The sequence below is a fragment of the Artibeus jamaicensis genome, unplaced genomic scaffold (genome assembly GCF_021234435.1).
Source record: "Artibeus jamaicensis isolate MK-2021 breed Jamaican fruit bat unplaced genomic scaffold, CSHL_Jam_final contig_1686, whole genome shotgun sequence".
NCBI lineage: Eukaryota > Metazoa > Chordata > Mammalia > Chiroptera > Phyllostomidae > Artibeus > Artibeus jamaicensis.
Window position 1 is genome coordinate 354,423 of NW_026521327.1, and position 20,548 is coordinate 374,970.

General features: G+C 40.0%; 1 protein-coding gene across 3 annotated transcripts; it reads left to right on the forward strand.

Moving 5' to 3' along the window:
* Positions 1-1,325: 1,325 nt before the first annotated feature.
* NKRF (NFKB repressing factor) lies at positions 1,326-17,384 on the forward strand. Of its 3 annotated transcripts, none has more exons than XM_053669800.1 (4): positions 1,932-2,022; positions 8,060-8,147; positions 13,217-13,347; positions 14,420-17,384. In XM_053669800.1, the coding sequence occupies exons 3-4, from the start codon at positions 13,233-13,235 to the stop codon at positions 16,375-16,377; spliced, it is 2,073 nt and encodes a 690-aa protein (XP_053525775.1). In that variant the 5' UTR covers positions 1,932-2,022; positions 8,060-8,147; positions 13,217-13,232; the 3' UTR covers positions 16,378-17,384. The 3 variants fall into 3 exon arrangements, with proteins under 3 accessions (XP_037019999.2, XP_053525775.1, XP_037020000.2); XM_037164105.2 differs by lacking the exon at positions 8,060-8,147 and adding an exon at positions 3,655-3,780 and having other exon boundaries at positions 1,937-2,022; XM_037164104.2 differs by lacking the exon at positions 8,060-8,147 and having other exon boundaries at positions 1,326-2,022.
* The last annotated feature ends 3,164 nt before the right edge of the window (positions 17,385-20,548 follow it).

Here is a 20,548-nt window from a genome sequence, read left to right on the forward strand (position 1 = left end):
TTATTCTTCTATTGTTATTTTTAATATTTTAAAAATAATTTAGTGTTTAAATATTTTATTTACTTATTTTTAGAGAGGAGAAGGGAGGGAGAAAGAGGAAGAGAAACATCAATCTGTGGATGCCTCTTGCACGCCCCCTACTGGGGGGACCTTGCCAGCAACCCAGGCATGTGCCCTGACTGGGAAATCCAACCAACGACCCTTTGGTTCACAGGCCGGCACTCAGTCCACTGAGCCACACAATCCAGGGCAGATTTTATTTATTTTATAGAGAGGGGAAGGGCAGGAGAGAGGAAGAAACATCAATGTGTGGTTGCTTCTTGTGTGCCCCCTACTGGGGACGTTGCCCACAACTCAGGCAGGTGCCCTGAATGAGAATCCAACCAGCAACCCTTTGGTTAGCAGGTGGGCACTCAACTACTGAGCTACACCAGCCAGGGCAATTCTTGTATTATTATCTATTAATTATTGTATTACTTTCCATATGAACAACCGTAAACCTACTTTTGCCTCACCCTGTATTGAGCACACAGTGGGTGCTCTGTAATCTCGAGCTGACAGACACTAGCGAACTACTTTAATGGCACAGGTTGGTGGACAGGGATTGAGGGAACTGACTGATGCAGTGGTGGAGTGATGTGGTGGGCTCACAGAGTAATTTTGCCCTTTGCTGCTGTGCAGCTTTTAAGCCTCTTTTTTTTTTGGGGGGGGGTCTGTATTTGGTAATATTTTGCACATTTTAAATTGATACAGAAAATGTAGAATTACTTGTAATCATGATCAGAACTGTGTAAGTACGCTATCTATATTTGTCAGTAATTGGAATGGAGTATGTACGATAAAAGTGGTTGAGTTGAGAAGTGGTGCTGTGGATGATTTTCTTCACAAGTATTTCACCTTTCTTATGCTTTCACAATAAAATACAAAGCTAATGATGTACAACGCACATAGCTTTTCAAGCAATTCTGCGAAGAAAAGGAGCCTTGGAGAGCTGACACTTAAAAAAAAAATAGGGTAAAATGCATTGCAAACCTAAGTCCCTTCTGAAGAACACGGTCCCAGTGTCGTACTGCTCCGAAACCCAAGGAAACGCCTCCGGAGAGGCATTACTGCCAATAATCACTTGAGGCCGTCTCCTAAGGATTTATCAGAAACACATTCCAGAATCTCTGAGAATCTTTGGAAGTTCCCTTTCCGGAGTCCCCCCACCCCCTCCGCTAGTCATCCTAGTGCGTCAAAGGCCCAGAGTCTTCATAGAAAGGGAAAATGTACATCGCGCGATATTTGGGGACGGTATTTGGAAGTTAGGGGGAAAATCCACTTCAGCGCATGCGCACTGGGTCACAACTGCCGGACAGCACGCGGGTAGGTAGGCTGGAACTTAGAGGAGGGATAGCAGAGTGTGCTAGTATCCCCCCCCCTTTTCACCACGCAGAGCGTGGATCTGCGGGTGGCTGGAAGTTTGGAGCGCAGGGCCTGGCTCAGCGTCCCTGGTCCGCGAGTGACTGCAGCTGGCGCCCTCCTGCCCCACCACGAGTTGGAGGAGTGCGGCAAGCGTGCGCCCCGGCGTCGGGAAGTGATCGCCTTTTCCTCTTCAACAGTCACCCTCCATGCACACACCCTAGTCCCCTGAGAGTTGGTCTTCGTGCCACGGCGCGCCCCTCCTTACCCGGCCCCTCCTACCAGCCCCCGAGGCCGCTCGCTCCAGGTCGGTAGTTGGCTTCATCCCCGGTGGCCCTGCTTGGGGGCGGAGAAGATGGCTGGCGGACGTCTGCTTTTGGGGGGCGACTTCCTGTCGCCTCCGCCGCTGCCCCCCCTCCCGCCGCCGCCGCTGCCGCCCCTCCCGCCGCCCCCGCCCGAGCCAGTGCTGGAGCAGTGGCGCTATAGCCACGAAAGTGACTGGCAGTGGGCTCTGAGACGCAGCTTCATCTGTCGGCACCTGCACAGCTATCCCGGGGCCGCCCTCGACCAGCTCCTTGCTCTCTCCGCCGCCTGGACCAACCACGTTTTCCTGGGCTGCAGGTGAGGAAGGTTCGCGGGTCGGGTTAAGGGATGGGTTTCGGGTCGGGTTAAGGGACCGGGATAGGGGATCAATGATGGGAATTGGGATAGGGACGGGGGCAGGATATGAGTGAGGGCTTAGAGGCTGGAGATTTGAAGATGCTGGAGGACTCTCTGTTGGCTTGTGGAGGGGGTTGGCAGAGTGAGGTGACAGAGGATGACATAACAGCTAGAAGGGTCCCGGGATCACAGGAGCGGCCCCTCCAGGACCAGGGGTGGAGATAGAGCTGTGCCTGGAAGAGGAACCATCACCACAATGACTGTCGGTGGGCATTGTGGTGATGGTTCTGGGGGGCCAGGGAAATGACGACTAAGAGAACCTTGGACCTGCGTAGGACCTTCCAAGGATTGCAGTATCCGCAGAGAATATCCTAGAGTCGGGCTTCAAGGGGGTGGAGGTGCTGCGGTTCTAATCCTAGTGTACTCCTGACCACTGTCTTTCCATCCCCATTAAATAAAACAACAGCCGCCCCCACCCCCCATCGCCCCGCTGGGTTTTACTGTCTCCTGTGGAGGTGGTTTGTACGAGGTGTCTCAGCCACAGGGTCCGCCTTGCTTGTAGATTTGCGCATAAGGTGTCTGGACGCAAACAAAGAAATGGATATATCCACTATAAAAATGGATTGCCTTCCTTTATCTTAATTTTGATCAGAGGGATTAACAATTGGCCTTGACTGAGGTTTTAGGTGTGCGTGTGTGTGTTTGTCTCGCCCCCCACCCTTCTTAAATCTTGTGCGCATTCTGAATAGGCCTCTTTGAAAGCTCTTTGCATTCGATGGAGACTGCAGTATGGTTCCAACGCAATTTTTAAAACAACACCACTTGGACCTCTGTCTTTCAGAACACCCAGTCAGTCTTATACTAGACTAATTGTTCCTTTGATAAACTGAGAGGCTTTTTTTTTTTTGACACTCCTACTTCACAGTGAATTTTTTATTAGGAAGGATGAAAAATTCTGGAAAATGATCGGATCAAATTCAGCCAATTCAGACCAGGAATGACTAAAAAATACAGAAAAATATGATTGTCCACTGCTCCCCTTAATTGTTGAACAAGGTCTCCAGTGTGATACTTTGCTTTACTTTTGTCACAAAAATTAATGTTTTTTCTATGTTCTCTAGGTTAGTGTAATTTCTGCCTCCAGAGATAATGATTATGTCACTGGAGGAACAGGTTACTACTGGGGAAGTGTCGGCTATTAAGTCTCATAAATCTAATTGACCTTCATTGGACAATATTGTTCTTGCAGTTGAAAATCTACTTTTATCACAGATCCGAATATTACAGAAAACCATTGGGAAGGTGAATTCTTAGCAAAAAATCCTTACATGGGAGGATAATAACCACCCTTTGTGTTAATAAATCTTACCTACCCATTAGAATGTAAGCTCCTTTGGAGAATGTGCTTGTGCTTTCTTGCTTACACCTTTATCCTCAGTGCCTAGAAGAGTGCCTTCTGCATAATAGCTGCTCAATAAATTTGTGTGAAGTGAATGGATGACTATAACTTTATAATGTACAGAATATATAAAGATGTATGTATCTCACTTAATATAACAACCTTGGGAATTAGGTGGTGTCTCCTTTTCACAGCTAAATCAATGGAGGCCAAGAAGTTAAGTGACTTCTCCAAGGCCCCACAGTCTTCTGATGCTCTTTCCACTGAGATACAGCTGCTGTGTTTGGAAAGGATGGACCAGGAGTGAAAGCAAGTAACTGGTACAAACCACATACTTATTATACCTCAGGATTTCATTTCAAGAACAGCAGCCTCATATATAAGTATGGCATTAAAAAGCATAGATCAGGCCAGTGGTAGTCAGTGTTAAAAGGTCAAGCTTCCAGGGCATTTTGTGGGTGTATTTACACTTTCCAAAGCTCGTCTGTGTGTAGTATATATACTGTAGTCACCATGTGACACTGTAGTTAAGTCATTTCAGTCAATACAAGTTGCTGTAACATTATCAAATGGCATAACCGAAAAGTAATGTTTGTGTTATATGTAACTTGTCTATAGGAGAAAGAAGAGGCAATAAAGAATCTTACAAGCTAGGAACCAACTGCAGTTTTCCGCTTTAGTCGGGCTTTAGCTGTTGTCTTCAGGGGGAAAGTCTATATACCGGTACTTGTTAATGTTGATATTGACAGACCTCTTGTTTTCTGATCTGTTTTGTGACAGAAGACTCTTTTCTCTCAAGGGAACTATAGAATACAAGGTGAAACAGCCTATTCTCAACTTAAATGGTTAATTACTTGTTCAAGGTCTATCCCTTGACTTTTACAACAGGTTGTAAATAGTAGCAAGAGAAATTATTACACTTTCCCCAGTTTAGCAGGACTTTCTGTGTTCTGTGTCAGATGGGGCTGAAGTAAGTCCTAGGTCAAAGATATCTTTGAGAACTTGATCATAAGATGAAACCAGGAGGAGCAAACCGTGTTTCATTCCTGTTGGTGATAGTGGTGCTTTTCAAGGAACAAGTTTGAATATGTTCTTAACTCTGTAACCATGGTTCTCAAACTTAAGCAGGCATTGAAATCATTAGTTAGGCTTGTTAAAAACATGCATTGCTGGGCCCCATCCCCGGGGTCTCTGATTCAGTAGGTCTGAGGTAGGGGTCCCAGAATTTCAGAATTTGCATTTCTAACAGGTTCCCAGGTGATGCCGATGCTCAAATGATGCCATCCAGAGACTGCACTATGAGAACCACTGCTTTATAGGGGTTACAGTAAATAAAGCAGTGTTTCCCAATATGCTTTTTCATCATTTTCCAGTATAAACCAAGCAACCAGGAAGCTCAAATAGCTGAAATTATTTCTCTTCACTTTTTTATTTGTCTGTTTTATAAAAGGAAATTGTCAAGCATTTTTTCTGCAAGCAATATCTAAAATATATCTTGTGGCTAATGAAAAGTTAGTACAGTCTTCTAATCAACTACATCTATGAATGCCTAGGGATCTGTGCAATTTTTACTTAAGCATTATAGATAAGTGTGTAGATATGTGTGTGTGAATGTGTGTGTGTGTGTGTGTGTGTGTGTGTGTTTATTTAACAAAGCAGATTGGTTGGTTAGCTGGAGCATTCAGTTTTCCAATCATTCTTCATCACTAGGATTAGAATCAGAATCCTGGCCTGTTGGTCTTTAATGCAATACTAATGATCAGGAAAATATACCTTAAAATGAAACCTGCTTTGTCACCTTGGTTATTTGTCTCTTCCTTGTGGATGTGAGACTGTTTGGAAGGCTCATGCCATTGGGCTCATGCTGTGAAACTAACTTTGCACATAGTACGTAGAGGGCATCGGTCACCAGCTAATGAAGTGTGAGTGAGTGGGGGCTTTCAAAAGATTTATCAATAATCTGGTTGTGTGTTATTCACTTATGTTAGGAGTCTTATGAATAGCTTTAAATATATAATTTTATACTTGGTAATCCTAGTCTTTGCTGAGTTTTCAAACCTCAGCTTTTTTACTTGGACTTAATAGACCCCGTTGAATACACTTAAACATTTTTTGAAAGCATCTATTACTGAGTATTTATTAAATTTCAGGTGCCATCGTATATCCTAAGCATGCACCTATATGTACCTGTTTTTGTTAAGGAATGTGAGATGCATGAACTCAGATGTCTTTGTTCACTAGAAATCATCTTATGTGCTAGGCATACTGGGACCATTGAAGAGCATCCAGATTTCCAAAAGCTTACTAAATAATAAGCTGCCTTTGAAAACCCTAAAGACTTACTGGAGATTTTTGTTTTCTTTTGTAAGCATTTAAAACCAAATGGATATATTAACAGACTTAAATATATAATATGCATGCATCTTCAAATCACTGTATTAGACTTTCCTTGATGATATTTTTCATCACGATCCCTCCAAAGATAGAATACTGTATAGCTGTTAAGTCTCATGTGGTAATGACTTGGAGAGAAAAGCTTATAATATAGTAAATTAAGAACCAAGAAAACCCCTTACCGACTGCAAATCAACATAGATAATCTGATAGTGATGGGGGTGGGAGAAGGGGGGAAGTAGCATGGAAAACATGGAAAAAGGAATAAAACATAAACCCCAAAATATTAGTGAAGTTAGCAGTATTTGGGTTACTAGGTGCTTTTCTTGGCGGATTCTCTAAAACTTCTGGAATAAAGGTGTTACTTTAAATCCACTAGCAAAAACTATGCTACAGAAAACAGTAACGAAAGCTTTACTGTCTTAGCTTATTTCAGATTTGTGGAACTACTTCTTTATCCCTGGATAGCTAATCTATGGAGAATTTAAAAAATGGGAATGCAATTCTAGTGGTCTTATTAAAGATTCTAGATTACTATTTGCATTGTTCTTAGGAGAGTCAGGTGTTAGGCACTATAGGGTCTTTTCCATTATTGTTTGAGCTGCCTGGGCTTCTTCAACACTAGGCCTTCCTAATAAAGGAATGAGAAGCGGACTGTGCTGGCAACCTACTCAAGGGTTTATTTTTGCAGCCTATGGGTGATGATGAATTTTGTGGCAGGCACAATGAATAGGGAACAGTAAGCAGGTATAATCATTACTGATGCCAGAAGAAACCTGAGAGAAAAGTGAGTGTGAATGGAGTGAGCCCCAAATGCATCATTCATAGACACTGGATGATGACGTGCTTGCCATTTACAGTTTTATACCCTATTTGGAATCAGGCTGTAATTGAAGGTCTGGAGAATTTTGACTGCAATTCTAGGTGAGCACCTTGGTTGTAGTACCAATTTTGGTAGCAGAAGTGGCATTACCACTTTGAGATTTACGGACCACTGTTTTATTTTCATAATCTCTTGTTTTCATCTTGTACCTTGGAAATTGGACTCCCAAATCTGAATGGAAGTGATATATAGAATATATGACATTTTAGGCTATGCTTTCTGATGTTTGGATAAGGGTAAATGAAAGTAAAATTACTCTTGGCATTTAAATGCTGGTGTTAACAGCAGCTGTAGCAATTACCAATTTGAAGTACAGGTTACAGCTGGGCTTGCTTGCGGTAATCTTGTCAGAGAAGGCCACCATGTTTTGACTTCTCCGATTTGCAAAGAAAGACATCTGGTGGGTGTGCAAACTACTGTGCTGAAAGTGGAAAATGTTATCCCCCTTTCAAGTTCAGAATCTATTCATGTAAAAGTGTGGTAGTTACTTGTTTTCAGAACTTTCTTCCCAAATGCTACCAGGAGTCTCTTGTTTGGTCTTAGGCTGGGAAAGGCTGGAGATAGGAAGAGTGAGTGGATCCCTATGATAACAGTACCTTCACTTGAGCCCATATTTTTGTTTCTGTGCAGTAAAATGATATCCTGCCAAGCAGCAAATGTACTTCTTAAGAAGCTCTTTTTAAAAATTGTGTGTTTTAAAACTTTATTATAGAAAAATCAAACACGTACAGAAGAGTTTAATGAGCACCCATATTCCCATCACTGGACTTCAGCAATTATCGACAGTCTCTTGTGCTCTCCTACTCCTTTCATCTAACTTTCCCCCAGTTGTTTGTTTGGGGAGATAGTCTGGAGTGTATTAAAGAAAATCTTGACATCATTCCCCCTGTGAGAAAGAACTTCAGTATGTATCTATATCCGATACAAATTACTTATTTTTAGAGAGGTGGGAAGGGAGGTAGAAAGAAAGGGAGAGAAACATTGATGTGCAAGAGAAACACCAATTGGCTGCCCCTGGCACATGCCCCAACCAGGGAAGGCCCGCTACCTGGGCGTGTGCCCCAACCAGAACTCCAACCAGTGACTTTTTGCCTTGCCAGATGACACCTAACCAATTGAGCCACACTGGCCAAGGCTAAATAACAATCTCTTAAAATCATCCAATGTTCAGTTTTTGCCATTTGTCCCAAAATGTCTTTTTGTAGTTGGTTTGCTTGATTCATGATCCAAACAAGGTTCTTGGTTGATCTGTTTCCTTTAACGTATAAACACTTCCCCTCTCCTTTTCTTTTTTTAAAAAGATTTTATTTATTTATTTTTAGAGGGCGAGGAAGGGAGGGAGAAAGAGAGGGAGAGAAACATTAAAGTGTGAGAGAAACATCAGTCGGCTGGATCTGGCCCACAACCCAGGTATGTGCCCTGAACAGAAATTGAACTGGCAACCTTTTGGTTCATAGGTCAGCACTCAATCCACTGAGCCACACCAGCCATAGCTCCTTTTATTTTCATGTTATTTATTCGATGAAGAAATTGGATTATCACATAGTGTTTTCTTCATTCTGGATTTGGCTGGCTAGGTTCTCGTCATGGAATTTAACATGTTTCTGGGAGTTAGGGGCTTGATTACGTTCAGGGTCAATTATTTGGTGGGCAGGAACACTTATAGATAGTTCTTTATCTTGTGATATGGATATCAGGGGGCATGTGTCTGCTTGTCCCATTTTTAGTGATATTAAAATGTTCCTTGTCACCTTTTTAATTGAAATCTTTATTGCAATAATCGTAGATTCACAAGCAGTTGTATGAAATAATACAAAGAGATACTCCATACTCTTTACCCAGTTCTGCCAATAATATTTTGCAAAATTATCCTGTAACATCATAACCAGGATAATGACACTGTCAAAATCCACCAATATTACTCAGGTTCCCCCAGTCTTACTAGTACTTGTATGTGTATGTTCTTTATAATTTTATCACATGTAAGTTTGTATATTCATTACCACAGTCAAGATATTGAGCAGTTCCAATGCCATAAGGATCCATTACATTTTATAACCCTATCCGCTTCCCTCCCACCCATACACGATATTGCATGTGTCCGTTCCCTTTTATTGCTGGTTCCATGGGGTATGTGTGCCCGAGTTTAACCACTCACCTGTTGAAAGACATCTGTGCTGATGGCAATTTTTGACTGTTACAAATATACCTGTTGCGAGCGTTCATATACAGGTTTTTGCGTGAACATACATTTTCATTTCTCTGAGGTAAATGCTCAAGAGTGTAATTGGTAGATTATATGGTGATTGCATGTTTAATTTTGTAAAAACTTCCAAGTTGTTTTCCAGAGCGGCCATACTATTTTACATTCCCAGCAGCGATTTGTAAGTGATCCAGATTCTCTGCCTCCTTGCCAGCATTTGATATTGTCACTATTTTTTTATTTTAGCCATTGTGATAGGTTTGTAGTGATATGTCATTGTGGTTTTAAATTGCATTTCTCTGGTGGCTAATGATGTTGAACATCTTTTCAATGTGCTTATATGCAATCTGTATCTCCTATTTGGTGAAATGTTCTGTTTGTATCTTTTTAGTATCATTGGAAGAGCTGGCTTAATGGCCAACTTCAGAACAACTCTTTGTTAAAAAGAGTTTATTTATTTATTTATTTTTTAGAGAGAGGGGAAGGGATGGAGGAAAAAGAGGGAGAGAAACATCCATTGGTTGTCTCTTACAAGTGCCCTGACTGGGAACTGAGCCAGCGACCTCTCACTTTGCAGGATGTCACCCAACCAACTGAGCCACACTGGTTGGACCTTTTCATGTCTTTTTAAAAAAAATATATAATATATACGTATATTTTTACTGTTGAGTTCCGAGAGGCCTTTCTACGAGATACTAGTTTTTTGTCAAGTGTGTCATTTGCAGATATTTCTCCCAGTTTGTAGCTTGTCTTTTCATCCTCTTCACGGGGTCTTTTGAGAGCAAAAGTTTTTAATTTTTTGAAATTATAGTTGATCGATTATGCTATTACAGTTGTCCTGGTTTTTCTCCCTTAAAGTTTTTTTATTTTGAAGGTCATTTTATCAGCTTTTCCTTTTATCATACTTTTGGGGTCACTGTTTGCCTAGACTTAGACCCTGAAGATTTTCTCCTGTTTTTTAATTTTAATATAGGTTTTATAGGTTTACATTTTACATTTAGGCCTGTGGTGCATTTTGAAGTAATTTTTGTATAAAGGTTGAGGTGCAGGCTGAGGTTTTGTTTGGTTGCTGCCTGTGGATGGTGCCCGCGCACTTCAGCACTACACTTGACAAGGCCGCCCTTCCTCCATTCAATCACTTTGCAGCTTCGTCAGCCATCAGTTGAGCATGTTTGTGTAGGTCGGTTTCTGGGTTCTTCCCCATCAACTTTTCACCTAATAGGCTTAGCAGCCATTGATAATCACTTATTATTCCATTATCGGTTGCAAACTGGCAGCAGTCTTATCATTCCTATACTTACTAGCTGGGCTGCTCCTGTAGAGAGATTTTCTTCATCAACTCTTTAGTTGCTCTGGGTATAATTGGGTTGGAAAATGCCAGATAAATACTTGCTTTCCTCCTTAATATTTTTTTGGAATGACTCGCTTCTCTACCATCCTCCAAAGGTGACTAATAATGAGTTTGTAAGTATCTTTTTAAACTAATGGATTTGTAACATTTGTTTTGTTTCAATTCACTGGTGTCATTGTTCTAATTGATGATACTCCAGTTGGCTTACTTTGCCAGTAGCAGGCACTTCAAATTGGCTGCTGAGTCAATTTGACACAATTCCTGAATTCAGTCTTTGACAGCTTCCTGGTTTTCAGGCACAAGAATATCTTCCAGGTCTATCTTACACATTTCATGCCCCAGACTTGGAATCAGCCATTTCTCTAAGGACCCTGATTCTTTTTCATGGGAAATGATATAGATCTCCATCTGCATATTAACAGCCCAGCAGCTCTTAACATTCTTACTGCTTTTTAAAATATATAAATGTAATTATTTACATATAATATACACCTATGATAGCAAAAAAATAAATCAGGAGTTTACATGGATACTTTTTTATATTTAAAAATTTTTTTAATTTATTTTTAGAGAGGGGAAGAAGGGAGAAAGAGGGAGAGAAACATCAGTGTGTGGTTGCCCCTCATGTGCCCCCTACTTAGGACCTGGCCTGCATCCCAGGCACGTGCTCTAACTGGGAATCAGACAGGCAACCCTTTGGTTCACAGGCCCATGCTCAGTCCACTGAGCCACACCAGCCAGGGCCATGTGGATACTTTCAATTCAAACTTAAGGACAAGGCCTGGGCTTAAATTTTTTTAAAGGCTTTAAATTTTATTTTTTACTTACAGTATACATTCAGTATTATCTTGATTTAGTTTCAGGCATACAGTATAGTATATATATATAATCATATATTGTGTTGGCCACAAAGTTCATCTATTTTTTTCTATGTGATGGCTGTAGTAGGGCTTAGTTGTCTTTAACTTCATTTGAAACAATTGTGTTAGAATGTATTATGACAGCTGTCATACCAGCATGCATGAAAAAAAACTTTATCAAAATTGGTGAATTTTTGTGCAGCCATTTTGATATATGAAAATGGAAGAAAATATGCAACATTTTTAGCATATTAAACTTCATTATTTCAAGAAGGGTAAAAATGCAACTGAAACAAATATTTGTGTAGTGCATGGCAAACATGTTGTAACTGATTGAATGTGTCCAAAGTGGTTTGTTAAGTTTCTTGGTACTATTGACATGTTGGTCAAATAATTTTTTTGCTGTGGGGCTGTCTTATGCATTGGAAGACGTTAAGCAGCACCCCTGGTCTCTACCCACTAGAAGCCAGTAGCGGGAGATAGCTGCCATACTCAAAATATCAAAATCAATAAAGTTATTGGTGAATAATAAAATGGGAAATGTGTCTTTTATTTTAAAGACAAAACTAAACAGACTTTTTGGCCAACCCAATATTTTACAAAGTGTTCTGCCAATATTTCCAGTACCTAAATGGCACCATACACAATTATCACAATATTACTGACTATATTCCCTGTACTGGACTTTACATCCCCCGTGGCTGTTTTGTAACTACCAATTCGTACTGCTTAATCCCTTCACCTCTTTAACCCAGTCTCTAAATCCCCCTCCCTTTTGGCAATCAATATCCCCCTCTCTGTGTCTGAGTCTGTTTGAATTTTGTTTGTTCTGTAGATTCCACATATAAGTGAAATCATATGTTGTTTGTCTTTCCCTTACTTATTTCACTTAGCATAATGCCCTCCAGGTCCGTCCATGCTGTCGCATATGGTAATATTTTATGGCCCAGTAATATTCCATTTTATATATATATAACCACTTTCTTAGACAGTTAGATTGCTTCCATATCTTGGCTATTGTAATTATGAGGGGTTACCCCCCCAAAAAAATGAAATTTATTTATAAGAAATTGTGTATTCATTTGTACTTGCTTAAACTTCAGTCACCTTCCAGCTACTATCCATTCGATGCAGTGCACCTATCGAGACTTTTTTCCCACTGCTTAAAACAGTTTTTGAACTCATTGATTTTGATACCTTTTAGTGCTTTTGCCTTTTTTTTTTGTTTCATCTGTTCCACATCGGCAAAATGTTTCCCTTTGAGGACTTTTTTTCATCTGGGGAAACACGAAAAAGTCATGTGGGATGAGATTGGGTGAACAGGGAGGGTGGGGCATGGGGGTCATGCTGTTTTTGGTCAAAAACTGCTGAACACTCAGCATGGTGTGGGCAGATGTGGTCGTAAATTACCCATCATGAAATGGGCAAAGGTGTTGAAAGAATCTTCAAAAAAATTTTACTGAAGCTGAACACGGCCTCTCACAACAACGCCAGCTGGTACATGGATACAGATGGGTTCCTAGAACACTCACCTAGTGGGGGAAGCCTGTACTACAAGGGGCCCATCTTCTGCAATATAATTCTGTTTTTTCCTCCCTCGTAATGCTGCAGTGAACATAGAGGTACGCATATTCTTTCAAATTAGTGTTTTGAGTTTCTTCAGATGTATTCCCAGAGGTGGAATTGCTGGGTCATAAGGCAGATCCATTTTTAACTTTTGGGGAACCCTCCATACTGCTTCCCACTGTAGCTGCACCAGTCCGCATTCCTACTAACAGTGCACTAGGGTTCCCTTTCCTCCACATCCTCACTGGCACTTGTTGTTTGTGGATTTATTGATGGTATTAGCTTAAATGTCTTGATTCTATGTTTGCATGTCTTATAATGACAGTAACATAATTACTCATTTGATAGGTAAGTATTTTAGGGAAGAGTCTTTAGTTTTATAGCCAAGATAGTCTGTGGAAAAAGTCCTGTGGGAACAATGATAAGATTGGCTCATTTAGAAATAAAAAAAAACTACATTCTTATCTGTTTTAATGGTAGATTATATTAATTTAAATAGGTACAGCCCACGCTTGATGGAAAAAATTCTTCAAATGGCTGAAGGTATTGACATTGGGGAGATGCCTTCATATGATCTGATGCTGTCCAAACCTTCCAAAGGTCAAAAACGTCATCTTTCAACATGTGATGGTGAGTATACTGTTTCTGGAAGGTGGAATTTGGAGAAACTACATGGCCTTTTTAAAAAAAATAAACCATATTAGTGCGCTATATGATTTTAAGTAACATTGGTAATTTTGGACCTTACACAACTGTAAAAGAATTTTAACTTTTAGTTGTGTGCAGTTTTTTTTTTGAGGGTGCTAAATAGAACTAAAGCCTAAGAATACTGAAGTCATGCTTTAATGCTGTCCTCGAAGCCCATGCCATGAACCTCCCTCTAAATAGAAATACCTTATACTCTGATCATTTGAGCATCTAGGTAACTAAATCCTCCTGGATGGGTCCAAGATGGACCAGCTTTCTACCGAACAGTGTTATAGGGAGGAAGCTCTCGTGTCTGGTAGAGCCTCAACAGAGTTCTTCCATAGCTTTAAATTTGATATCCCTCATAAATCATTAGTTTCCAGCTGTTGCTAGTTCTAGAAATAAAACATAGCAAACACTCTTTTGTGCAGAATAGGTCAGAATTAAGATTTTGAAGTTGAAAACCTTTGGGATCTTGTGATAATTATTTTTATTTGATTTTTAGTCACAACTATGTAAAGCACCATCACAGAGTCACTCACCTCTGATACAAAAGAGAGAAGCTTTGTAAATGCCTCTGGCCATCATCTCTGTTGCAGTAGAGCCATCTGTTCCATTTGCAGTCCTTAAGAAGAGAGCTTTTCAGCACAGGTGGTATGAGATTATACTGGAACAACTTCTTACTCAGTACACTTCACCTGTGCTTTAACTCATTAGATGCAAAAGCATCTACCATTCATGCATGGTGGTGACCTGCATACTTGAGTCAATGGCATATTTTCTATCAAGTCCCTTCCCTTACACGTGGAAGGACAGGAAGCATTACCTCCTTATTGGAACCTTACACTGATATTTGAATCCCTTCACCTAAATAACCTGAAGTTTTTTTGTGATGGGAAGTATCTCGTACCAACAATGCAGCTCGCAAATAATATGGTTGGTACTATTTTCCTGCTTGGTTTTTTTTTTTTTAAATTCCCTTTGTAATGAATTGTAAATTTCACTCATTCTATAGGTCAAAATCCTCCTAAAAAGCAAGCCGGTTCCAAATTCCATGTGAGACCTCGTTTTGAGCCTGTACATTTTGTAGCTAGTAGTTCAAAAGATGAAAGACAGGAAGATCCTTATGGCCCTCAAACAAAAGAGGTAAATGAACAAACACATTTTGCCAGCATGCCGAGAAACATCTACCAAGATTATACTCAAGACTCTTTCAGTACACAAGATGGGAATTCTCAGTATTGTGATTCATCAGGATTTATTTTCACAAAAGACCAGCCTGTAACAGCCAGCATGTATTTTGACAGTGGGAACCCTGCCCCAAGCAGCACATCACAGCAGGCAGACTCTCAGTCACCTTCTGAGCCTTCACCATCACAGACATTTCCTGAGTCAGTGGTAGCCGAGAAGCAGTATTTTATTGAGAAATTAACAGCGACTATCTGGAACAACCTTTCTAATCCAGAGATGACTTCCGGATCTGATAAAATTAATTACACATACATGTTAACTCGTTGTATTCAGGCATGTAAAACCAATCCTGAGTATATATATGCTCCTTTAAAAGAAATCCCTCCTGCTGACATCCCCAAAAATAAAAAACTCCTAACAGATGGTTACGCTTGTGAAGTTAGATGCCAAAATATCTACTTAACTACAGGTTATGCTGGCAGCAAGAATGGGTCCAGGGATCGAGCTACTGAGCTAGCTGTGAAACTCTTGCAGAAACGTATTGAAGTTAGGGTTATCCGACGGAAATTCAAGCACACGATTGGAGAGGACCTGGTGGTGTGTCAGATTGGCATGCCTTCGTATGAATTTCCTCCAGCTCTGAAACCACCAGAAGAGCTGGTGGTGCTGGCTAAAGATGCCTCTGGGCAGCCGATTTTTAATGCTTCCGCCAAACATTGGACCAATTTTGTGCTTACAGAAAACGCAAACGATGCAATTGGTATCCTTAACAATTCTGCCTCATACAACAAAATGTCAGTTGAGTACAAATATGAGATGATGCCAAATCGCACGTGGCGTTGTCGAGTGTTTTTGCAAGATCATTGCTTAGCTGAAGGTTATGGAACCAAAAAGACAAGTAAACATGCAGCTGCCGATGAGGCCTTGAAAATCCTTCAAAAAACACAACCCACTTACCCATCTGTCAAAGGTTCACAATGCCAAACAGGCTCTTCACCCAGGGGATCTGGCAAGAAGAAAGATATAAAGGATCTTGTAGTTTACGAGAATTCTTCCAATCCTGTGTGCACGCTCAACGACACAGCTCAGTTTAACCGAATGACAGTTGAATATGTCTATGAAAGAATGACAGGCCTCCGATGGAAATGCAAGGTGATTCTAGAGAGTGAAGTAATTGCAGAAGCAATTGGAGTGAAGAAAACTGTCAAATACGAAGCTGCTGGGGAAGCTGTGAAAACCCTCAAAAAGACCCAGCCGACTGTCATTAACAACTTGAAGAAAGGAGCTGTTGAAGATGTGATTTCAAGAAATGAAATTCAGGGCCGCTCAGCAGAGGAGGCTTACAAACAACAAATCAAAGAAGATAACATAGGTAATCAGCTGCTGAGAAAGATGGGTTGGACGGGTGGTGGTTTAGGGAAATCTGGCGAGGGCATTCGGGAACCAATCTCTGTCAAAGAGCAGCATAAGCGGGAAGGGCTTGGTCTTGATGTAGAAAGGGTAAATAAAATTGCCAAGAGAGATATTGAACAGATCATCAGAAACTACGCCCGCTCCGAGAGCCACACGGATTTGACTTTTTCTACAGAGCTGACTAATGACGAGCGGAAGCAAATACATCAGATCGCCCAGAAGTATGGTCTTAAGAGTAAGTCTCATGGGGTAGGCCATGATAGGTACCTGGTGGTAGGTAGAAAAAGACGGAAGGAAGACCTACTAGATCAGCTCAAACAGGAAGGCCAAGTGGGGCATTATGAGCTTGTGATGCCTCAAGCAAATTAGCTCTTACTAACTTATTTTGTAAATGCCTAGTGAGGCATATTTATGAATTACAGAAATGCTACATGTTCCTGTTGCAGAGTATAATCATTCTTAAGATGTTTCACCTTGTTCATTTCATATAGTGCTTTATTAGATATTGGGACCTGAAAAATTCTGTCCACTTGTATTAGCTTAATCCAGCAGATGATATTGTGCAATTACCGTTTGTGTCTTTGATATTGCTGTGCCCCCAGATTTTAGTCGTTTGTACAAAGCAAGAACGCAGATCCAAGTGGAATTTCACCCTGAGAAAGAAGCCCCCATTTTAAAGGGCATAGCACAGCACTCTGCAACAATATGTGAGGTTGATATGAATTACCAGAAAATCACAGTCTTAATTCCAGATTTATGATGTCAGATCATTTTGTATTATCTATTTTCATCTTTCTGTGAAGCCAGTTATAGCTGTTTAACAGTAAATTGTGCTGTACGTGTAAATGTCCTTACAGACTAAATGATGTAAAACTTTCTTAAAGTAATTTTAGTGTTCACTTATTTATAACTTCTACCATGTGGTTTTCAGAATATTGGAAGTGATTTACTGTACCTTGTGATATATCAATTTTAACAAAAAGTCTTCATGCTGAGAGAGCACTACTTGAGAGAGCACTCGAAAAGTTTCAGAAACTTTCGTTTAATCTGAAGAAAGGAAGCTGGAGCTGTTTGTTCTTGGTGCCTTGCAGAGAGACTCACAGCAACTTCCCCTTGTAGCTTTCATACGGTTTGGATGTACAGCACATCCAAGGCGGCCAGAGCTGCAGCAGAGCTCGGTAAAAGACTGAAGATACATTGGTACTTTGATGAAAAGGTCAGTTGGCTGGTCCTTCTCTCAAAAAGCTTATTAAGCTCCAAAAGCCAACTTTGTAACATATTTAAAATGGCTATTTTCGCTTATTCCTGGAATGTAAAAAGAAAGTATATAAAAAGAATTAGTGTGTGCTTCCTGAATAAAAAGGAGCCGAAGTTGATCAAAATGGTGGTGTGCTTATTTCTGGGCAGCAGCCTAGTAGTGACACTGTGGGTTTTTGGAGAGGGGAAGTGGCATTTGCACAAAGTATTTCAACACCAGAGCACACGTAGATGAACATAATGACTTAGCACATAGGAACAGCTAATACGTCACCCATCATGTTTTTCCTGTGAACCAATATGCTGGCTGCAACTGAACTGCAGGCTGTTTAATTTTATGTGATTTTGTTTTTGTATCTCAGGTAAATCAAGTATTAATATTCACACAATTAATATTCTGAGATGAATATTAATATTGATAGTTAAACACCCCCCATGAACTATTTAGAACAATTGGATTGTTTATAGTGTCTGAAAACATTTAGCACCCCACTTGTCATTTAATTGGCCCACAATAAATAGAAATGTCATTTCCCCTCTTTTTTATATTTTACATTAAGAAGCTGTCCATTGTAACCCTGGCTGGTTGTGGCTCAGTGGTTGAGTGCCGACCTGCTGAAGGATCCCTGGTTCAATTCCCAGTGTAGGGCACATGCCTGGTTTGCAAGCCAGGTCCCCAGTAGGGGGCGTGCGAGACGCAATCACACACTGATGTTTCTCTCCCTCTCTTTCTAACCTCCCTTCTCCTTTCTAAAAAATAAACAAAATCTGTAAAATAAAGTTGAAAAATAACAAGCTGTCCATTGTAGTTCAGTCAGTTTTTTTTAATATAAAGGAATTAATTTTTATACTGAGATCTCCCTAACTTTGATTCACCTACAGTGACTAACACTGTGATACTTACTTTCCACTCCCTACAGTGTGTGGCCTTTCCTAATGCTGGTAGGAGGATGTGCATTTTATTTGGCACTTAATGTTTTAACAGTGGGAAAGGTAACTAAAAAGTTTATAGATTTTATAGGATTTTTTTTTTACTTTTTTTTTTACAATAGTTTATTCTTCTCATTTTTTATAGGATTTTTTTTTTATCTGTAAGGCTCATACCAACTTTGAGAAGCTATGGTTCAATTAGTAAATTAGAGAAGTCATCCTTCAAATCTCCTGAGTAAAAGTGGCTTTGGGGGTTAAAGAGTTTAAACTCATTTCTCTTTCTACATTTCTTTCCTTTTCCCAAAATGATTTGGGGGGGGGTGGGTAGGGAAATGTTATATATAAATCTGGTTTATTTAGGTAAGTTCAATAGAACAGAATACTAATGTAGTTATAGTTAAGGCTCCTGAGTAATTGGGCCAAGTATATATCTGATTCTGGATTTGAGGGTCCAGATTTCCCAAATTCTTAGAGCAGCTTTGGTTTTGACATGGAAACAGGGTGAAGTCACTTGACTCTGATTTGAAAATAAAGTATACTGAGAAATGGGTTTGGCAAGAATGAGCTGTGGACAACCTTATTGTTCTATTTTGTCCCCATTGGTTCCTGTGTTTCCCCCTTTTTTAAGGTTTTATTTATTTATTTTTAGAGAGAGGGGAAGGGAGGGAGAAACAGAGAGAGAAACATCAGTGTGTGCTTGCTTCTCACGTGGCCACCACTGGGGACCTAGCCTGCAACCCAGGCATGTGCCCTGACTGGGAATTGAACTGGCAACTCCTTGGTTCACAGCCCGTGCTCAATCCACTGCACTACACTAGCCAGGGTTCCCTTTCCTTGAAATAGTCCTTTCTAACCCAGTAACCTTGCAGAAGTACATGAGCAGCTTCAAGTTTTATTGGAGTTACTTAAATATGTAATACGAAGATACTGTTCCCAGTATATATATGTAACATATATATCAATCACTGAGTTTCACAGATCTTAGATTTTTTTTCCTCTCCCCTTTGACTGCAAAATAAATGTAAATTTCATGCATTCTATTGGGGTGCTTTATTAGTAGTATGCAGTGCATCACTTTGCTGTGAGTAATCCCTGGAGCTGTAGATGGGTCCTAAATAAAGGACTCTAATTATAACTTTTGTTTTTCATCATACCCCCTTTCCCACATCAGCAGGTGCAGAATTGACTCAAGTTCAGATCTGATTGTCATTTGAAAAGGGACCTCACATAACCTGTTTTTATTTTATAATTATTATTTGCATAATTATATGCAGGCAGCCTGCGGCATTTGTTTTTTTAAAAAATTATTGTAAACAAAAAAGGGCAAATTAGCATGAAATGTCAAACAAATGGTTTCTGCTACCTTTTACCATGGGTATGATGCTTTGGGAAGTCAGCCCGATGCTGTTGTAAGGTTTTAAAAGGATGAGCCCATGAAAGAAATTGAGAGTAGTGTTTCTCAGGAGGTGTACAAAAGAAAAAAATATATCTGCACATCCTTGATCTCAACCTTAATTTAAGTGTGATTAACAGTATCCATAAGATACCTAGGCACAAAAGTATTTTAAAAATTAATGGAAAACTAATGTATCAAGTGGAGATCAGTTTAATGTGTTGCTACTTGAAGCAGAAATGGACTTAAGGGGGGGAAGTAATCATGTTTAAGGATGTTGCTCCTAGGTGAAACAAACCAATTAATATGGTCAGTGTAGAATGAGCTCCTCCACGTTGAGCTGCCGTTAACTGCAGTCTGAAAAGATGGATGGATATATACGTACTGTAGGGATTTAGTTGTGTTAGTCCATGCCCCCAAAGAGGTAAGTTTCCACAAAGTCACAGTCCTTGCTGTTTAAAAAGAAATAGGTTGCCTCTTAGAAGAGTTTTGTTTAAGCAAGATAACTTGACTGATACCTGTATGCCCAAACTTTACACAGGACTGAAAATAACACTTTGTAGTAATTTATTACTGTTTGTTTTTAAGCTAGGGATTTTTAAAAGAGGTGAATGTCGGGATCAACAATTTAGGTGTTGGTCTCTGAGGGTGCTGGAAAATATCCAGGTTTATTCTCCCACCGCCCCTTAACCATAGTTTCATTCCTTTGGTCATAATATAGGCTGAAGTAGCTTTGCTTTATTTAAATTTTAAATTCTTTTAAAATATTTTTTAAAAAGCATTAACACTTATGACTGAAAAGAAAAAAGGTCCTCTTCAATAGTATCTATTATTTTCCCTCTCCTAGAATCTATATTTTTGCTTTTACCATAATGTTTCTTTCAAGGAGGGGGAGATGAGTAGATATGTGATTCCAATAATAATACTAAAAGTTCATGCTGAGCTAAAATATAATTATAC